The following is a 17,349-nucleotide window of genomic DNA, read 5'->3' on the forward strand; positions in this document are numbered from 1 at the left end:
ATCCGATTCGCCACGTTATTGAGCAACTGAGTGACGGCATGATCGCGTGCCTCTTGCCACGCAGGACGGGATCCTGTGACGTCAGAGTAAATCTGACGCCGAACTTCGAGATACCGGGCCACCTACAGCTAGCGATGTAAAACAGTTGTGTCGAAGCGTAGGATGCTGCTGTGATCCATATATATATATATATATATATATATATATATATATATATATATATATATATATATATATATATATATATATATATATATATATATATATATATATATATATATATATATATATATATATATATATATATATTTTCTACCGTCCTTAGCGAGTCCAGCAAGAGAGTCCTCTATTTCTGTCCCCAGTTGACGTGTGGGGTCGTTCAGAAGCTTTCTGTAAAACTGAGGATCATTGAGCTGGCGGTGGCCTTCTTTTAAATATTCTAATTTGTCCAGGATATATATATATATATATATATATGTGTGTGTGTGTGTGTGTGTGTGTGTGTGTGTGGTTTTTATGGGCTTTAACGTAACAAAGCGACTAAGGCTATGAGAGACGCCGTAGTGGAGGGCTCCGGAAATTTCGACCACCTGGGGTTCTTTAACGTGCACTGACATCGCACAGTACACGGGCCTCTAGAATTTCTCCCCCAGAGAAGTTCAACCGCACGGCCAGGATCGAACCCGCGTCTTTCGGGTCAGCAGCCGAGCACCATAACCACTGAGCCACCGCAGCGGCTTATATATATATAGCAATGCCTTTTGCATGCTTTCTTTGGGGATAAGCTTGTAACCCGTCTTTTCAAGCGCAAATAAAACACACTGACAGAGGGAGAGTAGACACCCCAGACACTGGTCCGAGATGTCTACACTCTAAACAGAAAGGAGTAAAAAGGGAGTAAAGTTGTCCTCTACCACACTCCCTTTAATAAGGAAGTGCGCCAGAGGACAGCTTACTCCTTTTTTACGCCCATTTAGGTGTATTTTTGCATAGAGTGTACTCTCCCTATGTCCATGTTCTATATGCGCTGGAAAGATGAGTCATAGTGTTACAAACAAACAACTGGTCGAGCTCTCTACGCAAAGCCTGAACAATAACTTTAAGTGCACGTTGACAAGTTTAAAAAAAACGCGGAAGTCCTTCAGTGAAAGCCGACGCGCTTGGCTTCATCCGCGAAGCTCCACGCACTCTTTATTTGTTCAGGGGAGACGGTAGCAAAACAGAGAAATAGAGCGAGATAGAGCGGACGATCGACTGAATGCGCTCGCAAAGCCGCTCGCGTGTGGCGCACGTAATAGTGTAATTCAAGGCCAGGCGTTTTGAAGAACTCCAACGAGGCTAGCTTGCTCGTTTGGGCAACGTGCCCACGAGACCAGGCTGGAGGCTCGCAATACCTCGACGAAGCGGCGAATACGGCCAACAGTTCGTCGTCGAAGTGGGACCAGTGAGCATTCTGAGTGGCCATTCGCAAGCTGTTAGCGCGAAGAAGGGGGCTGATGTTTAAGGCGAGTAGGGATCCAACAATACGGGGCACGTATTTCAGTGGTCAAGCGTGAGCCAGAACAATTGTTTTTCCACTTGCGGGCATTTAGTACAGCTCCACATGTTTTTGTTTATTTTCTCTTTTTTTTTTCACGTTAACTGTATCGCTTCCTTAAGACGACTTGATCGTTGCTCACATAGTAGAAATTAATAATCACTTTCTTGTGTTAGCGAACCTCCCGATGCAAGGCGAACGCGCGCAGCGGAAAAAGCGCAGTCGTCCGACAACCCTGGGCGACGGGGTGACCAGCAACCCTGGGGAGGAAGCCGAAAGAGGAGACGCAAGATGGACGCTGGACCTTATGCACCTATGTAATCACTCTTAGCTAAACTTGTTAATAAACAGTTCGAAAAAGTAAAAAGTCATCCTGCCGTTAATTCGCGCCCGAACACGAAGACAAAGCTTATAATCAGAAGTGGGATTTACCGCCTCCGAAAGCCTGGAGCAACGGGAAAAAGGCAACCGAAGCGACGCCGACTACGTGAAGACAGCAGCGGTGAGCCTCCTTCCATTACTCTGACTCCCTGAAGTGAAGCGGTCAGCTAGCAGCAACCCCTAAAGCATCGCCATATCCCAAGACCGGGAAATAATCAAGTCGCTGACGACGCTCACCGAACAACTAGCCCACGTACAGCTGTTGGCAGCCCAACACCAAGGCAACGCACTTGTTACAGCAATGCCGGACTTGTCGGCATCCATTCCCGCCTTCTCGGGCACCGCCATTGCGGGGGCCGGAGCGAGAGAGAGCGCAAGGGAGTGGGTATCGAATGTCAAGATGGTGGCGGGGCAGGCCGGCTGGAGGGACGGTGTCGTTTTCGCTGTGGCAGCGTCGAAGCTCAGCGGGACTGCCTTGAAGTGGCACAGAGCAAGGGGGAAGCAGCTGGAGACCTGGGAGAAATGGGCGGAGGAGCTGCAGAAGGTCTTTCCCGACGACGAGAGCAACCCGCTTGCCCTCTACGAGAGAATGCTCCGCCGTACGCAAGGTCCACGCGAGTCCGTTGTCGACTATTTTTTCGCATAGAGTTACCTCTGCACAAAGTGCGACATCAAGGAGGACACTGCGCAATGGAAGAATCTGGTCATTGCGGGCCTGCAGAATGCAAACCACGCTGCGATACTGCGGCTTAAAGCAGCAAGCTTCACTAAATCCTTGGAGCTGCTTGAGGCGGCAAAAAGCCTCGAAGCAGGGGAGGCAGCCTACCTCAGCTCCCATGGAAGCCACGGGCCACCCAGCCAGGGCGGAAGCAAGCATGTGTCAGCCACACCAGCAGGCGTGGAAACGAAGCCGAAGCAGATCGAGCAGCACGTTAGCGCTGAAAGGGCCACTGAACCGAAATGTTACAGATGCCGGAAATACGGTCACGTTGTCAGAGACTGTCCGATGCCCGTTCACCGCAGCAACAACGAAACCATGAAGTCGGGGGCTGGGCAGCCATCACAATACGTGTCTGCATCCTCGACTAGCGAGATACCCAACATCAAGTATGTCAAGACTGCGGTGGTCAACCAGAAGAGCTATGCTGCGCTCGTCGACACCGGAAGTGCAGTTTGTACGATCAAGGCATCCGACGCCATGAGTTGTTGCTCTTGCTTCGAAGAAGATAAAATGGAGCTGTATGGATTTGGCCAAAGCACTGTCAAATGTCTTGCAAAATTCAAAACAACAATAGAAATAGATGGCGTGAAAGGCGAAGAAGTCATGCTTCATGTCGTGCCGGACACAGCCCAGTACTTCTCTGTTATCATTGGTCGTACCTGGACGGAGCTGCCTAACATCGCCCATGTCAAGGTCGACGACACCTTCAAAATCATAGACAAAAGAGACGAAACATTCAAACATCTCGAACCCTTCACCCAAAATCAAGCCATCAAAATCCCGAAAATGAACGATGTGGCCCTCGAGCCACGTTCAGTGAACTTCATCACAGCAAGTGTAGATCTCGAAGGCGAGACTGACGTCCTGTACCAGCGAAAGGGTACGATGACTGGGAGTGTGTTTCATGTTACCAACAAGCAGCTCAGTGTACCTGTGGCAAACACTTCGGACTGCGAGAAGGTTCTGAAGAAGGAGATGAGCCTGGGTCGAGTGGAAGAAGTAAAAATAGACACAGCTGAGCTCAGTACAACGAGCGAAACAACGCAAGTGAAGACGGCAAGCGCGGAGCCGATTCACGAAGAGGATGTTGCAACAGGTAACGGTGTAACGACTGAGGAACGTCAAGACCTACTCAAACTCCTCAACCAACACCGCGAGTGCTTCGCAACGAATATTGATGAGCTAGGCTGCACCAACCTCATCGAAAAGGACATTGTCCTGAAGGAAGGAAGTACGCCGGTTTCTTCCAGGCCCTACCGAACAAGCAAAGAAGAGCGTGAGACGATACAGAAAATTGTCAGCGAGTGGAAGGCATCAGGAATTGTGACTCAGTCATGGTCTCCTTATGCAAGCCTTGTACTTCTTGTGCGCAAGAAAAACGGCGAACCGCGACTTGTAGTCGATTATCGGAAGCTGAATGCACAGACGGTCAAGGACAAGTACCCTGTGCCACTAACTGATGACGCTGTCGAGCAGCTCGCAGGAAGCAAGCTCTTCACAACGCTTGACCTTGCACGTGGATTTCTCCAGATCCTCTTGAAGGAATCTGCAAAAGAGAAAACCGTTTTTGTGACCCCAGATGGAACACGGAAGTTTGAAAGACTCATTTTTGGACTTTCGAATGGACCGACAGAGTTCCAGCGCCTCATGAATACAGCTCTGGAAAATCTCCGTAACACCATAGCAGTATGCTACTTGGATGACATCTTTGTACCTGCGAGAAATTTTGAAGAGATGCTAGAAAGGCTGACAAAAGAGTTTCGAGCTCTCCGTAACGCAGGACTGACACTCCGACTTTCCAAGTGTAGGTTCGCGGATCACCAAGTCGAGTACCTTGGCTTCGTCATCGGTGAAGGCGGCGTGAGACCGGGAACATACAAAGTAAAAGCAATCGACGAGTTCTCAGTGCCGAAGGAGCTTCATGAAGTCAAGAGGTTTCTCGGGCTCACCAACCTCTTCAGACGTTTCGTCCCGCGCTTCGCAGCGCTGAGCGAGCCGCTGAGTCGGTTAACTCGAAAAGGCGAGGCATTTCGCTGGGACCAGGATCAAGAGGACGCATTTCAGGCCCTGAAGAGCGCACTGAGATCACATCCAGTGCGGCAGCTCTACAACCCAAAGGCGAGAACAGAGGTGCACACCGAAGCCTGTGCTAACGGGTTGGCGGGCATTCTTCTGCAAGCGGACGACAATGACGTCCTACATCCCGTCTACTTCGTCAGCAAGAAGAGAAAAAGCCTTTGTGTTAAATTTCATGATTTGGACAGCCTTCGGACGAAACCGAGGGCGCTTTTGACGCCAGAATGGCCGATTGTTAGCGAACCTCCCGATGCAAGGCGAACGCGCGCAGCGGAAAAAGCGCAGTCGTCCGACTACCCTGGGCGACGGGGTGACCAGCAACCCTGGGGAGGAAGCCGAAAGAGGAGACGCAAGATGGACGCTGGACCTTATGCACCTATGTAATCACTCTTAGCTAAACTTGTTAATAAACAGTTCGAAAAAGTAAAAAGTCATCCTGCCGTGAATTCGCGCCCGAACACGAAGACAAAGCCTATACTTGTTCCAACGATAGAAGCTTTCTTTGAATTGAGGATTCTTCTGAACTAATCAGCCTCTCACAATTTAACTGCCCGTGCGGAACAGCTATTGGACTATTCTTGAGCAACTTCCAGTCAACTACGTCCGGTGGTGGCCGTTTCGCGTCAGGCCAGCTTCGGTCGGTTTTTGAAAGAAAAGTAATTTTTATGAGCGCGTACTCAGGAAAGAAAAGCTGTCAAACCGCTTGGAAATAACAACAATAAATCAACCCCCTCTCCCCCCTTATACGGGTAAGAGTCTGCTCCGCGACCATAACAGCAACCATGGCCCAGAAGCCATTTGTTTCAAATGCGACAGACTGCATTTTTGTCATTGGCCAGTATCAGCATTGGAGACCGCTGGCATCGATCACGTTCATTGGTTAGGAATCGACCAATGGGGAGCCGGTGGTTCGTGTTGCACTCATCAGACTACGCTGAAACCCCCGGAATGCCGCTGATGCATCTACATTGTAGAAAACGCAGGACTCTGATGCGTGAATGGGCAAACATGGGTTTCAAGCATTTATCGGGCTGCGCTGAACCATCCTTTGCATTTTTCAGAATGCTCGTTATCAGGAATTTGAGACAGCCTCTAGCAACAGCGCCGCTAACCCCAGCAGGCTATGGCATTTCAACGGGAAGCCATTTTTTTTTAACCTAACTAATCATACAGAAAATGAGCTCAGTTTTTCCACGGGATTTAAGTGCTGGGCGATCGCCCGCGCACGTCAAATGCAGCAATGTAACGATGTTTCGCCTAATATTTGTTTGAAAATCATTTTAAATTTGAACAACTGGCTTCAATAGAAATGATAAAAATTTAGAGCCCTTTTTAGGTGACAAACAGATTTTTGAAGAATCTACAGCTCCAATCACTTTTTCCCACCGGGATGTAATAAAACGGAGACGGGTCTTTCCATTGTTCAAAGCCGTGTTTGCTTAAATTAGACAGAAAACTGTCTAATATTGGCATCTTTACAGCACGATTTCTTCACTGTACTCGGCAGGGCCATAAGCTAATGTGTCCACGCAAAAGAATACGTCTTATCTTGGTTTGAGCTGGATCTTATGCTGCTTCCTAGACACTTTGTAAATAGTTCATGCACAGAGAACAATATTTTACGGCACTAAGCACCATGTTTAAGCAGAAAAAGAAAGCCGCAGCCGAGCGGTCCAAAAATGCTACATCGCACAGAAGAAGTGGTTCTCAAATCGAACATTCGTTGCCGCCGTATATTTCTTTTATTGCTGGTAAAAACAGCCTACATGGAGGCAAAACAAATGAACTACAGCACTGTCCCGAGCTCCTGCTAACAGCGGCAACTCAAAAACTCAAAAGCAAAGAGAGTGCTTCGAAAACGAATGACATCAGAGGCCCCTTCTAAGTTATCCTGTCAATACGCTTCAGCTACAGCTGCAGTCACCGACACCTCGGCTGAAAGATTTATTCGCTTCTAAATTAGCGCGTGGCTCCAGCTGGGGCCGACTTACCGGCGAACGCGCTGGCCCTGGCCGCCGAGTTGCGGAACTCGACCTCCATGTACTTGGCCGAGAACATGGTGTAGCCGTGCAGGCCGCTGTACATCAGCATGGACGCGAACAACTGCAGCACGTACACTCGTTTCCGGAGCAGCCGGGTCAGCGATTTGCTGATCTCTGCGGGGTCGGAGGGATCACCAGAAACACGAAACGCGCAGGTTACGTAACTCCGGAAAGAGAAGACCGATTACTTCGAGATGGAAATTGAAGGAAGACTGGCGCTGGGCGCATTTCTTCAGCGCTTGCTTCTGTGTACACTGTCGAATTACTGCGTTGTAATTGCAATAACGCGTGTCACAACGCAAATCGAAAGCTCCCGCAAACCGGACTTCCGGAAAGTTTAAGTGAAGAGTTGAATCTTATAGTATACGCGATGGCTGCATGGCATATGAATGAATCACTGAGGCACTGGAGGGCTGAGAACTAATTGCTAACGCAGGGGGTTATTTAGTGCGTAGCGGCGAACTCCTGTTAAGTGGCCAAACGCTCGCTCAATCAATCAATCAATCAATCAATCAATCAATCAATCAATCAATCAATCAATCAATCAATCAATCAATCAATCAATCAATCAATCAATCAATCAATCAATCAATCAATCAATCAATCAATCAATCAAGACTGAAGATGGACGCGAGCGACTGACCCGAGATGTGGCTGGAGTCGGCCCGCTTCTTGAAGACCAGCGGCGGGTCCGGCAGCCGGGCCGGCATCACCTTGGGGAAGAGCAGTACGGGTATGCTCGCCAACAGCAGCAGGCAGCCCCAGAACACGTAGCCCAGCCACCAGCAACCAACCCATCGCGGGTCCGTGGTCGGGATGTCCGGACTTACTGCGACGCGAAGAGCGGCTTGTCTGTTCTTACCCCACTGAGACAGTCACATTTCGCATGCAGCAACGACACTGTAGCCTGCTCACACACACTTCAGTAAAAACATTATACGTTATTGACTGCGCTGTCGACATGCTTAGCGGCTTGACCCGTGTTGTCTGTTTTGGGTTTCTATGTATTGGTCTGATTTAGTGTTTCGAAAGAAGCTGTTTAGTTGATAGCGTTCGGTTCTGTCTTGTCTGTGTCGTCTCTGTGCCGCTCGAAAATTTCGCAGAAGGTTAACGGCACGGCAACATTCTCACTCAGAGTGGACGTGTGAACTGCGTTCTAATGAAAGGATACAGAGTGCGAAAAGGGGGGAGGAGGGAGGGAAAAAAAAGTGATGTGACCAGAGACACGATTAAGAACTAAAAGAGCATAGACTTCTTTAAGCTCTCCTTTTAACACAAACTAAGTGGCTGAATGAGGACCAAGTATCGCGAACATTGCATGTTCTGCCAAACAGCTCGACTAAGTGCCGCTTTCCAGGCGTCTCTAATTGACTCGCCTTGCCTCAGCTACTCGGCTTTCCAGTGCTTCCTAAGTTTTCCGATAAAGAGATCACCAGACGCTGTATAACGATACAAGTGCGCGCACTATATCAGAGACAATTTGATCCCAGCCACGGACCTTTTACTCGAGCAGTTTATCTCGCAACTCACCGCAATATGGCCGGCATTGAAATTTCCGTGCAGAGCGCAATCAGTGCACAAAATGTCGTGATCTCCACAGAAATGCGCAGTTTTCAAGGTTAACAACACTCCCTGAAACTATGATTATAGCACAGACGGCTAGCCAAACTTGTTTTTCCCTCGGATAGTTTCCTACCAATCTGACGTTCTTATAGACGGAAACGCATGCGAGAACAAGATCTGATCCGGGCGACACAGTATTTCTGAACGCTTATAATACCCAGCCTAAGTAAGCCTACAAGTTTAACCTCCGACATATCAGCCCTACTCATATTAAAGAAAAAAAGAAAGAAAGGTGTCCAGCTTAACCAAAGCAAATAGAAAGATAAAGCCACGGCTTGAAAATAAAAACTAATAGAAGGAACGAACTACTTATAAGTCGTTTAATGTTTTTTTTTTTTTCAAAGGACATTAAAAGCAAACGGAGGCCGTCTAAAACTGGCTCAAAATCGACGCAGTACCTGTAGGTTTGAACAGAGAGCTAGATCTTTTTCTTTTGTGCTAAGTACATCACTCTTCAGGCTGCTAATCCTCAGTAATCGCCTTCGAAAACAACAGTTTCTGCTGTTGTCACTAAATGTTGCCGTGTAAGAATGAAATGTAAACGAAAAACACGCTAATAATTGTGTAGCAATGTGCTCCAGCTCTACCACCGAACCACTAATCTTGGGGCTGTCGCCTCGGAATTCTACAGCTTTAGTGGCTTTGTTGTGAAACCTCGAGGGGCGTCGTTTTAAAAACACGTGATGAGTTGAAAAGCCTTCAGCAAGAGTTGGACGTCACTGTTAAAGAAAAGAATGAATGATGAGTGCGTTGTCGCAGCGCGCTTTGTCTTAGCATATCGCGATGATCATCGCCCGACGAGTGTTTCCGGGTGACTCAGACAGGTATCTATCACGGGAAAAAGATAAGGGAGGCTGACGCGCCGGTTTTACAAAGCCGCTTGTTGTTAAAAGTTAGGCATAAGAAACGAGAGGGCGGATATTGCAGGCGCTGCAACTTGAAACGCGTAGACTCTACAGCTACATTTCTTTCTTAGTTTCGAGCTGCGAAACCAATAGCTGTTAAGAATCCAAAATTATTCAGAAATCGAACAGCTGCCCACGACCTCTGTACGTCGACAGAGCACTTTAACCTCTGTCACCGACAAAGGACAGTGGCCGCAACTGGCAAAGGACAGGGTTAATTGGAGAGACATGGGAGAGGCCTTTGCCCTGCAGTGGGAGTAGTCGGACTGCTGCTGCTGCTGATGATGATGATGATGACCGACAAAGAAGAAAAAAAAGCGTAGAGGTGATCAATTGGATTCATGCGGAAAAAATGCGATGACATTTTTATTTAATCATCAATCTCTTCCAATATTAATTCTATAACAAATCTGATTCCAGTGACTTTCACTCGTAAATTTATTCCACTTCTGGTTATTATTCTGATTCTATCTGGTTCAAATTATGTTCGTAATCTCTTTTTTCATTCATTTCTGCTGAGTCATTATTAGTCTGGTGTCTCCCTCCTATCCTTAAAAGTGGAAGGGGGATCTCCCTCTTTTCACCTGCCACCTGCCAACCCTGACAGGTGGCCGCTAAACACCACCTGCCACGGTAGTTAAGTGGAGGCTCCACACACGCAGCAGCCGACGCCGTAGTTTTTGGCCTTCACGGCACTTAGGATAGGGTATTGCATTCAAATGTTCCACCTACAAAACGTCACGTCGATCATGTGCTTTAGCGTTTCTGACCAACAGGAAATGCTTTTATTCAAAGTGATGCTTAGCGGTGAGTCTGCTGCGAGAACAAACATTGCATTTGTTTAATAACTGCTCCCGACAGCTTCGTGCCAACAACAAGAAGTACAGCACGAAAGAAAACACCAGCGAGACGTCTCTGAATCGAACTTACGGAAGGGATCTTCGTAGAGTGAGAGGCAGACGCTGGCAGCAAGGAATCCTAGTGCTGGACCAATGGACCGTACGGAGAAGCTTGCCCCTGCACACAGCAATTACATATAATCTCCAGACGCTGAGTAGAGATAAGGGTCTCCAGGTTGATCCGGCATGCGTCCGCAGTCCGTCAGCGCGGTTATTGATTTTGCGCTGTTGATACTTTTGTGCCTAGTTTTATGAATAAACCTTGTCGCAAAACCGACGCTGGGTGGACCCGAATCGGTTACTAATACATCCGGTTTAAGAAAAAAAAATGTTTTGCGAACAAATGCACTAATATTTCTCTGTTGAAGATAATCATAAGTGCTAGGAGGGAACCCCAGCGCCGGCAATTTGCAAGAGGAACAAAGGTTATGGCTTTCTTTAATTCTCACTTGCAGGGTGAAATACTTCGACAATCGAGTTCCGCGTCTAAGCGAATGTAGTTCCGAGATCAAAAGGTTCACTGAAGCAGAAAGCATAGCTGATTGCGGAGAATAGTGTAATCCTATGCTGCTCGCCCATTGTGGGGATGTTCTTATGTCATTTGCTTCTGAATTTTTCGCACTTGTTTTTTCGGGGACTTAGTACCAGGGGTCCCAGAGGAGTACCAGAGGAGCTCGTCCTATGTAAGCTGACAGATTTTGTATTATGAACTTTTTATCAAGAAAGGAGGATTGAAATCCGAATGTAGCGAACATTTAGCTGAATTTACCCTCTTTATTTTCTCTTTACTTCTGTATTTTATGCCTTGTCTAGAAAACGCTTGTCTAGAACATGTTCTGGGCGTGTTTCGGGCTGAACGCGCAATATCTAGCGATAACACTTGGCTAAAAATAATTTGGATGTAAGCATGTGCAATTAAACTATAGTAAAATGGCAGTTTGGGCGAGTTGGTTAAGCATCTTGTAATAAAAACAGCGCAAGGACACAGGACGAGAACGGAGAGTAGACACACACATCAGCGCCGTGTGTGTCTACTCTCCGTTCTCGTCCTGTGTCCTTGCGCTGTTTTTATTACAAAATTAAACTACATTATTTCTTCGTCATTTTGTGCATTCCTGGTCGCAGTGTCTTTAAGAGCTGCGGAACGCACAGTTTGGTCATTCTAGACGTGTTTTTCCCTCTGTACACGCGTATTCAGCCTCGTGTGTTTCTTTTCCGGGTTAATTTGAAGCATGTACTCCGAACAATTCAGGGTGCACTTTGGCTCTCTAAAGTACTGCAAGGCGAAAGCGATTCCTGGCCACTGTTTGTTTTATTTACTTTTTTTGTTTTCATATTTTGTTATTTATTTATTTTTTGCTCCTTTTCTTAACTTTATTGTTTTTTATTTTTATTTCCACATCTTATTTTATTTTGTTTTTATTCTTGTTTATTTTCTTATTTTTATTTCCGTTTCTTGACTTTACTCCTTTTATTTTATTTATGGAGCCCATGCATTCACTAGATGCGCCTTTATTCATGCTGGAACCTTGAGCCTTTTAAGCAGTGACGCCGAAAGGCGGACGAATCTGCCGACGCGTCTGTCGACACTCCTGCCGACGCGTCTGTCGACACGGCTGCCGACGCGTCTGCTAACGACAGTATGAGGCATTAAAGGCTTTCGCCTTAAAAACATGATTCTCGCTGAAGCCAGGCTTACCTACAGTCGGCTGGAAACCTTCCAGCCACTCAATTTGCTGTCCTGAGAGTCGATAGTGAGCACACAACATGCCGTCTATCTACATCTATCTAAACAGGAACAATGGCGATTAACAAAAGAAGCCTTTTGTCAGACCATGCGTCAAAACACGTGGAAACCGATAAAGCCCGCGAGTGTATACAGGCACAGAGCTGCTTCCATGGGTAAGATACCGGCTTACCCGGAAAATTGCAACTATGCCAAATTGCTCCCAACCGAGTCAGACTGTGAGTACAGAAAGGTAAAACATGCATTGCTTAATACCGTCGCACTTCTGCCCCATGTTCTTGTGACCGATTGCTGGACCCCAGCGTGTGTGGTCGGAAATCTGCATTCTTACAAATAAAATGTGTTGGAACCGTTAACAGATTTATATTTAACTTTATTGACGTTGGGGAAAAGAAGCTCACTCTCTGCTTCACGGGGACTTGCTGCATATTGAAAGTACAGCGCATATCGGACTGAAAGGAACAATACACGCACCCATTCTACTCTCGGAGCTTGGGTCGCGAGCTCAGGTGTACCTACGAACGCCGTTTTTACCTTGATAATTTAGTAAGCGGAAGCTGAGAAACCTTACATGGTTTACATACTCGCATGCAACTGCTAAAAGCTCCCCCCCCCCCTCTCCCCAACCCCCCATCCTTTGGCGCTGAAGCTTGGTGATATTTTAGAAAATTAAACGAGAAACTTTTAGTGTTCCACAACTTGCCCAAAGCCGTTATGAGAAAATCATAAGTGAAGAGTGTTTTCTTTTAGGGCTACTTTCTTCAACTGTGCTTAGCAGCTGGAAGTGTAGCGCTAAGTCAAGAATATAAGCCTGTTGGTGTAAAAGCTGGAAACCACTGGTAGTGATTAAAAGCAGGGAACAGTTTTGTGCGTCACAAAAACACAAGGCTGCGTCATAATCTGACAATTACCCCTTTTAACACAAATACTAACACCTCGAAGTACTCGTTTTTCCCAAGGATGGTTACTTAATGGAACAGACTTACAAATAATGAAGTGTTACAGCCATCCGTGTAATTACTTGGTAGTAATGTTTGAATCTATGCTTGTTTTTTCTTGTTTTTACTGCGCTATCTGGCTGTATTTTTGTCATGTTCTGTGTCAAATTTGTCGAACATCTCTTATGATCGGTGTTTTTGTACCTTGTTATTAAAACTTCCTTTTCGGATTAGGGAAAAAAGTAAACTAGGCTGGATTAATTTCTTTTTTTTTTCCGAAGCGTCGTTAGCATTATAAAGCAACACAACTACAGTAGACACCAAGTTTTTTTCTGGTGTACAGGTATATCCCTATAGGTAATAAAAGTAAGTATACAAATGCTCTAGTACCGTCAACGCTGCGCCTCAGTCACGATGCAAACCACGTGCGAATCATCTGGCAGCACAACTGGTGCACTGGAGGAGGCATAGGACACACTATAATGAGCGCTGGAAAGGTAGAGACATAGTGCAGAGTGCGCCTAAAGGTATGCTGTAAGTCTAAGCTCGGCCCTAGGCATTTACCAAGCTTGCCTTGAAGAAGCGAATTTATTTAGATGACTTTCTGAACAATAGAAGAAATACCTGAGTGCCTCCCCAAAGTACTTCCAAAACACGCAGGTGTTAAGGTATTGACAAAAAAAGCACAATTAGTAACGAGCTGCTAATACACTCATGCACTAACACTGGTGCGAATTGACACTGACATACCCAAAGTGAGGATGTAGAAAAAAAATTATTCCCATATTATTTGCGGCCATATGTGTTTTTGCTTTCTGGCGCTCAAACGGTCAAACTGGAATTGAATCACGTGCACAGTAGCGGAGAGAAATGTATGAAGCACTCTGTGGCCTTTTAAACGTGCTCAGTCCATGTGTATTTGAAACTGAGAGATATGCGACACCTGCCTACGGTTACAGTAACGCTCCTCGGTTGCATATGCACACATGATGTTTGTCGATCTTACGTCTTGATTTATTGACATCAGGTCTTCAGGTCTTTACTTCAGTGGGCACTTGTAATGGGTCCACTTTTCTCTTCATATGCTAACACAGTGTCACGAACAGACATGTCTAGCGCGCTGGTGCGATGTGCTGAGAGACAAATAAAATTAGATCTTAGCGCATCTGCGATGCTAGCGGCACGGTGCTTAAGCGTTAGTTGTTCTTTAGATACGCGGCAGCGCTTAAGCTCAAGGGAGTTCTGCGAAAACCTCTACCTGCTTTAAAACTGCACTATTGTAGCCCCGAAGAGAGCGCACAGGCGTGCAAGAAAAGCCTGTTCACGTCTGTGCAAAGCGTGTATCGCAGCCGAAAAACTCACCAAAGAATAACGGCGAACTCTTCTTCTTGACGCTGTCGTCGATGTAGCTACTGCCGGCGACTTGCAGAACGCTCTGGCCGAACCCGTTCAGGAAAGATGCCACGAAGAGAATCATGAAGGGCAGGTAGCTCTCCGTCGCCTGGCTGGCACAGTCACGACTGACTTCCGCAGGGCCACCGTCTCCGGCGCCGCCTCCGCAGAACTCGAGGCTGGCGAGGTCTGACACTTGCCTCTGGCCGTCATCTTTGGCTAGCATATGAGTCGCGGGCCCGAAGATGACGTAAGGCAGGGCCACGGTCAAGGAACTGCACCCCACAACCATCATGCCCATGGAGAGGAGTTTCGGTCGGCTGATCCAGCTGGCAACGTAGCCTAAGGGGATGTCGAAGAAGATGGGGCTGATGCTTTCGGCCACGAGGATGATGGCTATGGACTTCGTAGACAGGCTGAACCGGCGTTCCAGTGTCGAAAGAGCGCCCATTGTGTAAGACTTGTAAGCAGACTGACACATTGCGAGCATGTTGAGGAAGAAGAAGAGGCAGCGAGGTGACGCGAAACTCTGCAGCCACTTGGGACGCCACGAGCCGAGCCCGCATAGGAAGTCTCTGACGTGCGTCCGCATCGGTCTAGTCTCAGCTTCATCTCCGCTGGCCATGATGACGTTTGATACTTCCTTTAGTTACAGGCACCTCTTGTCATCAGGCCGTTTCCGCAAAACAAAAGGTCCTCACAGCACTGAAAGTCGATGCGGCTCCTGCTAACAGAATTTCAGTGCTTGCGCACTAAGAACTGTTGAAGTCAAACGAGCCAGATTTCTGAAACTGCCACCCGAACGGTCAATAGTTGCCTAAGACCACTGCGAACTCTCGATTGAATGAGCAGATCTCCTGACCTTTTATGCAGAGCACCCGGGCAAGTTGCGACTTGAAGAAGGTCAACAACCGCGGCCTCCTTCATAAACAAGGTCCGCGATTGCGCAGAAGTTCCAGGAACAGTGAAAAACGTAACGCTGACGGTAGCAAAGAAGTTGGGCTTTCCTTGTAGTAGATACCGTTATCAAATGTCACGCGTGTCACACATCATACGCTCGAATACTCGATAGCATCGCATATCACAATCTGCGAGGTGCATCGACAAACAGGTGCGAAAGTGATCACGAAATAAAGGAATTCCAGGCACAAAACCCAAATCACTCCTCAGCGCGCACATCAACTAAATGCCAGAAGCGCACGTCTTGGTTCAAGTGAAGCTGTTTTCGCGTTAATAAAAAGATACTTTTCCTTACTGCTAGTTAAGCTCATTGATTTTGTCTGAGATAAAATGCATAACGCACCTCGGGTCCTGACGCTTCCCAGACGCTCGACAGCTTGCGTCTGTAGGCGGACACTGCGCGCCACGATCCCTTACGCCGACGGCACTGCACCGTTATCGCCCGCTTACCCAGGGTGAAGTGGAGGCGACGGCGCGATAAAGATTGCGTGTTTTGGGTCGCGGAACAAAAAATAACAAAGATACGTGAACAACGTACGTTGTGCTTACGCTAATGATGAGGTAATAGCACATTCCTTACATAGAAGCCGGCAGGCACTAATAGTAGCCATGGAACCAAGCTATGCTTTTACGTTTCTTATCCCAAATGTAAAGTAATATAACAGTAAAAGACAGCCTTATTTGTTCCAAGAAAAGGAGAAAGGATCCTAGGGAAAACCCTGCAGCCCATGCAGGTTGCAGCCCATACGATCATTCGGTAGGGTGGGGCAAAGACACATCAATCAATCTGGTTCGACCTCCAGTGCCGCCGGGTACCCACCGGTGATAGAATGGGTACAAGCTTTCCCCTGGTCTGGTGCTCGGCTTCTTTAGGATGAAATGCTTCGAAAATGGGTCTTGGACCCCACCTTGACTAGAAGAGAAACCTTGTGTCATGGCCGCCAAGGCCCTTAATTGGGCTAGTTGGTTGCTATAATTCGACACAGTGGCCAGCGCACAAGGGAGACGGACACGGAAGGATTCCAGACAGAACAAACTCTAGTCCCTTGCGCCACAGAAACCCTTGCGCCATAAATATTAATCATCATCACATCAATCAATTAATTAATTTTTCCTCTTGCAAGATGACTGCCAATCGTACAAGAATATGAAGAGAAACGGGTAAACACATTTTGGGATATCACGCAATATACAGTGTTTGGAAAACGCAACAAAAATTGGCTAGTAGAATAATATATCAACCATGTAATGTGCAACGATCCCCAGAAAGATTCCAATGAAAAACGAGTGATATATACTAGCTTCGCAGTAAAGTATTCTCGCAAGAACCTTTGATGGCACAGTTCGAATTACAAGGCGAATAAAAGAATCCTTGCGCTCAGCAGTCGAACGCCATAGCGTCTAAGTTTGATCATCTTTGGCTCAGAAATAACTATTACTCGTTATGACCTGTTCTTTTACAGGTCGTACAGAGGCAAGGAAAGTAAGTTTTTTTTTCTGAAAAATAACCAATTTGAAGCTAACATCCACGTTTCTCAGCATATGTCTCGCTATACATGAAGTTTTTTTCGCGTGCTAATACCGTTTTTATGGAAGATTTAGCTGTAAGGCTGCACGTAAGGCCACGCCGGAATTCCATCTGGGGCTGATTCCTTTGTTTGCCTCACTTTCCTTAACAGCTGTCATGACGTCCGTGCGACCGGCTTTGGCATCAAAGGCGTGGTTGACCAATGAAAAAGAGGAGACTATGATGACGATGGCGACGGTAGTGGCGGTGAATTCAGTTCGGATAACAGAGCTGCTTGTTTTGCTTTCATTGAAACAAGTTTCATGCTTTTGTTAGCGCATATCTTTCATTCCTCCTCTGTCGATCCGTTTTCTACAATAATGCCCCTAGAGGCAGTAAGTAGTATTTGCAACATATAAATAAATAATTATGAAAACTACTTCGCACAATGCCTGCGCCTCAGCAACGAGAAGAAAGTCACTCGGCCAGCAGCACTGCTGCCTTTACCCATTATCAGCAGCATCTAGTATAGTACACGGGCACCTCCATATTATCTACGCTCGCTTGTTTGCGTATATATCAATGGCCTTTGAACGGCGGGCGAACATATGGCCTCGATAC

At 46.9% G+C, this 17,349-nt stretch overlaps 1 protein-coding gene across 1 annotated transcript in view; it reads right to left on the bottom strand.

The window, feature by feature from the left end:
- LOC149358234 (solute carrier organic anion transporter family member 74D-like) overlaps nt 1-16,022 on the bottom strand; it is a 30,154-nt gene extending 14,132 nt beyond the window's left edge. Inside the window, exons 1-4 of the mRNA XM_089570288.1 lie at nt 14,232-16,022; nt 10,216-10,302; nt 7,401-7,586; nt 6,707-6,871 (exon numbers count right to left, since the gene is read on the bottom strand). Of these exons, the coding sequence (XP_089426414.1) occupies nt 6,707-6,871; nt 7,401-7,586; nt 10,216-10,302; nt 14,232-14,886 (1,093 nt within the window). The 5' untranslated portion in view covers nt 14,887-16,022. The remainder of the gene's footprint in view (nt 1-6,706; nt 6,872-7,400; nt 7,587-10,215; nt 10,303-14,231) is intronic.
- Between the last annotated feature and the right edge of the window lie 1,327 nt (nt 16,023-17,349).

This window comes from Amblyomma mixtum, chromosome 2, assembly GCF_055824585.1.
Source record: "Amblyomma mixtum isolate Tamu chromosome 2, ASM5582458v1, whole genome shotgun sequence".
Taxonomy (NCBI): Eukaryota; Metazoa; Arthropoda; class Arachnida; order Ixodida; family Ixodidae; genus Amblyomma; species Amblyomma mixtum.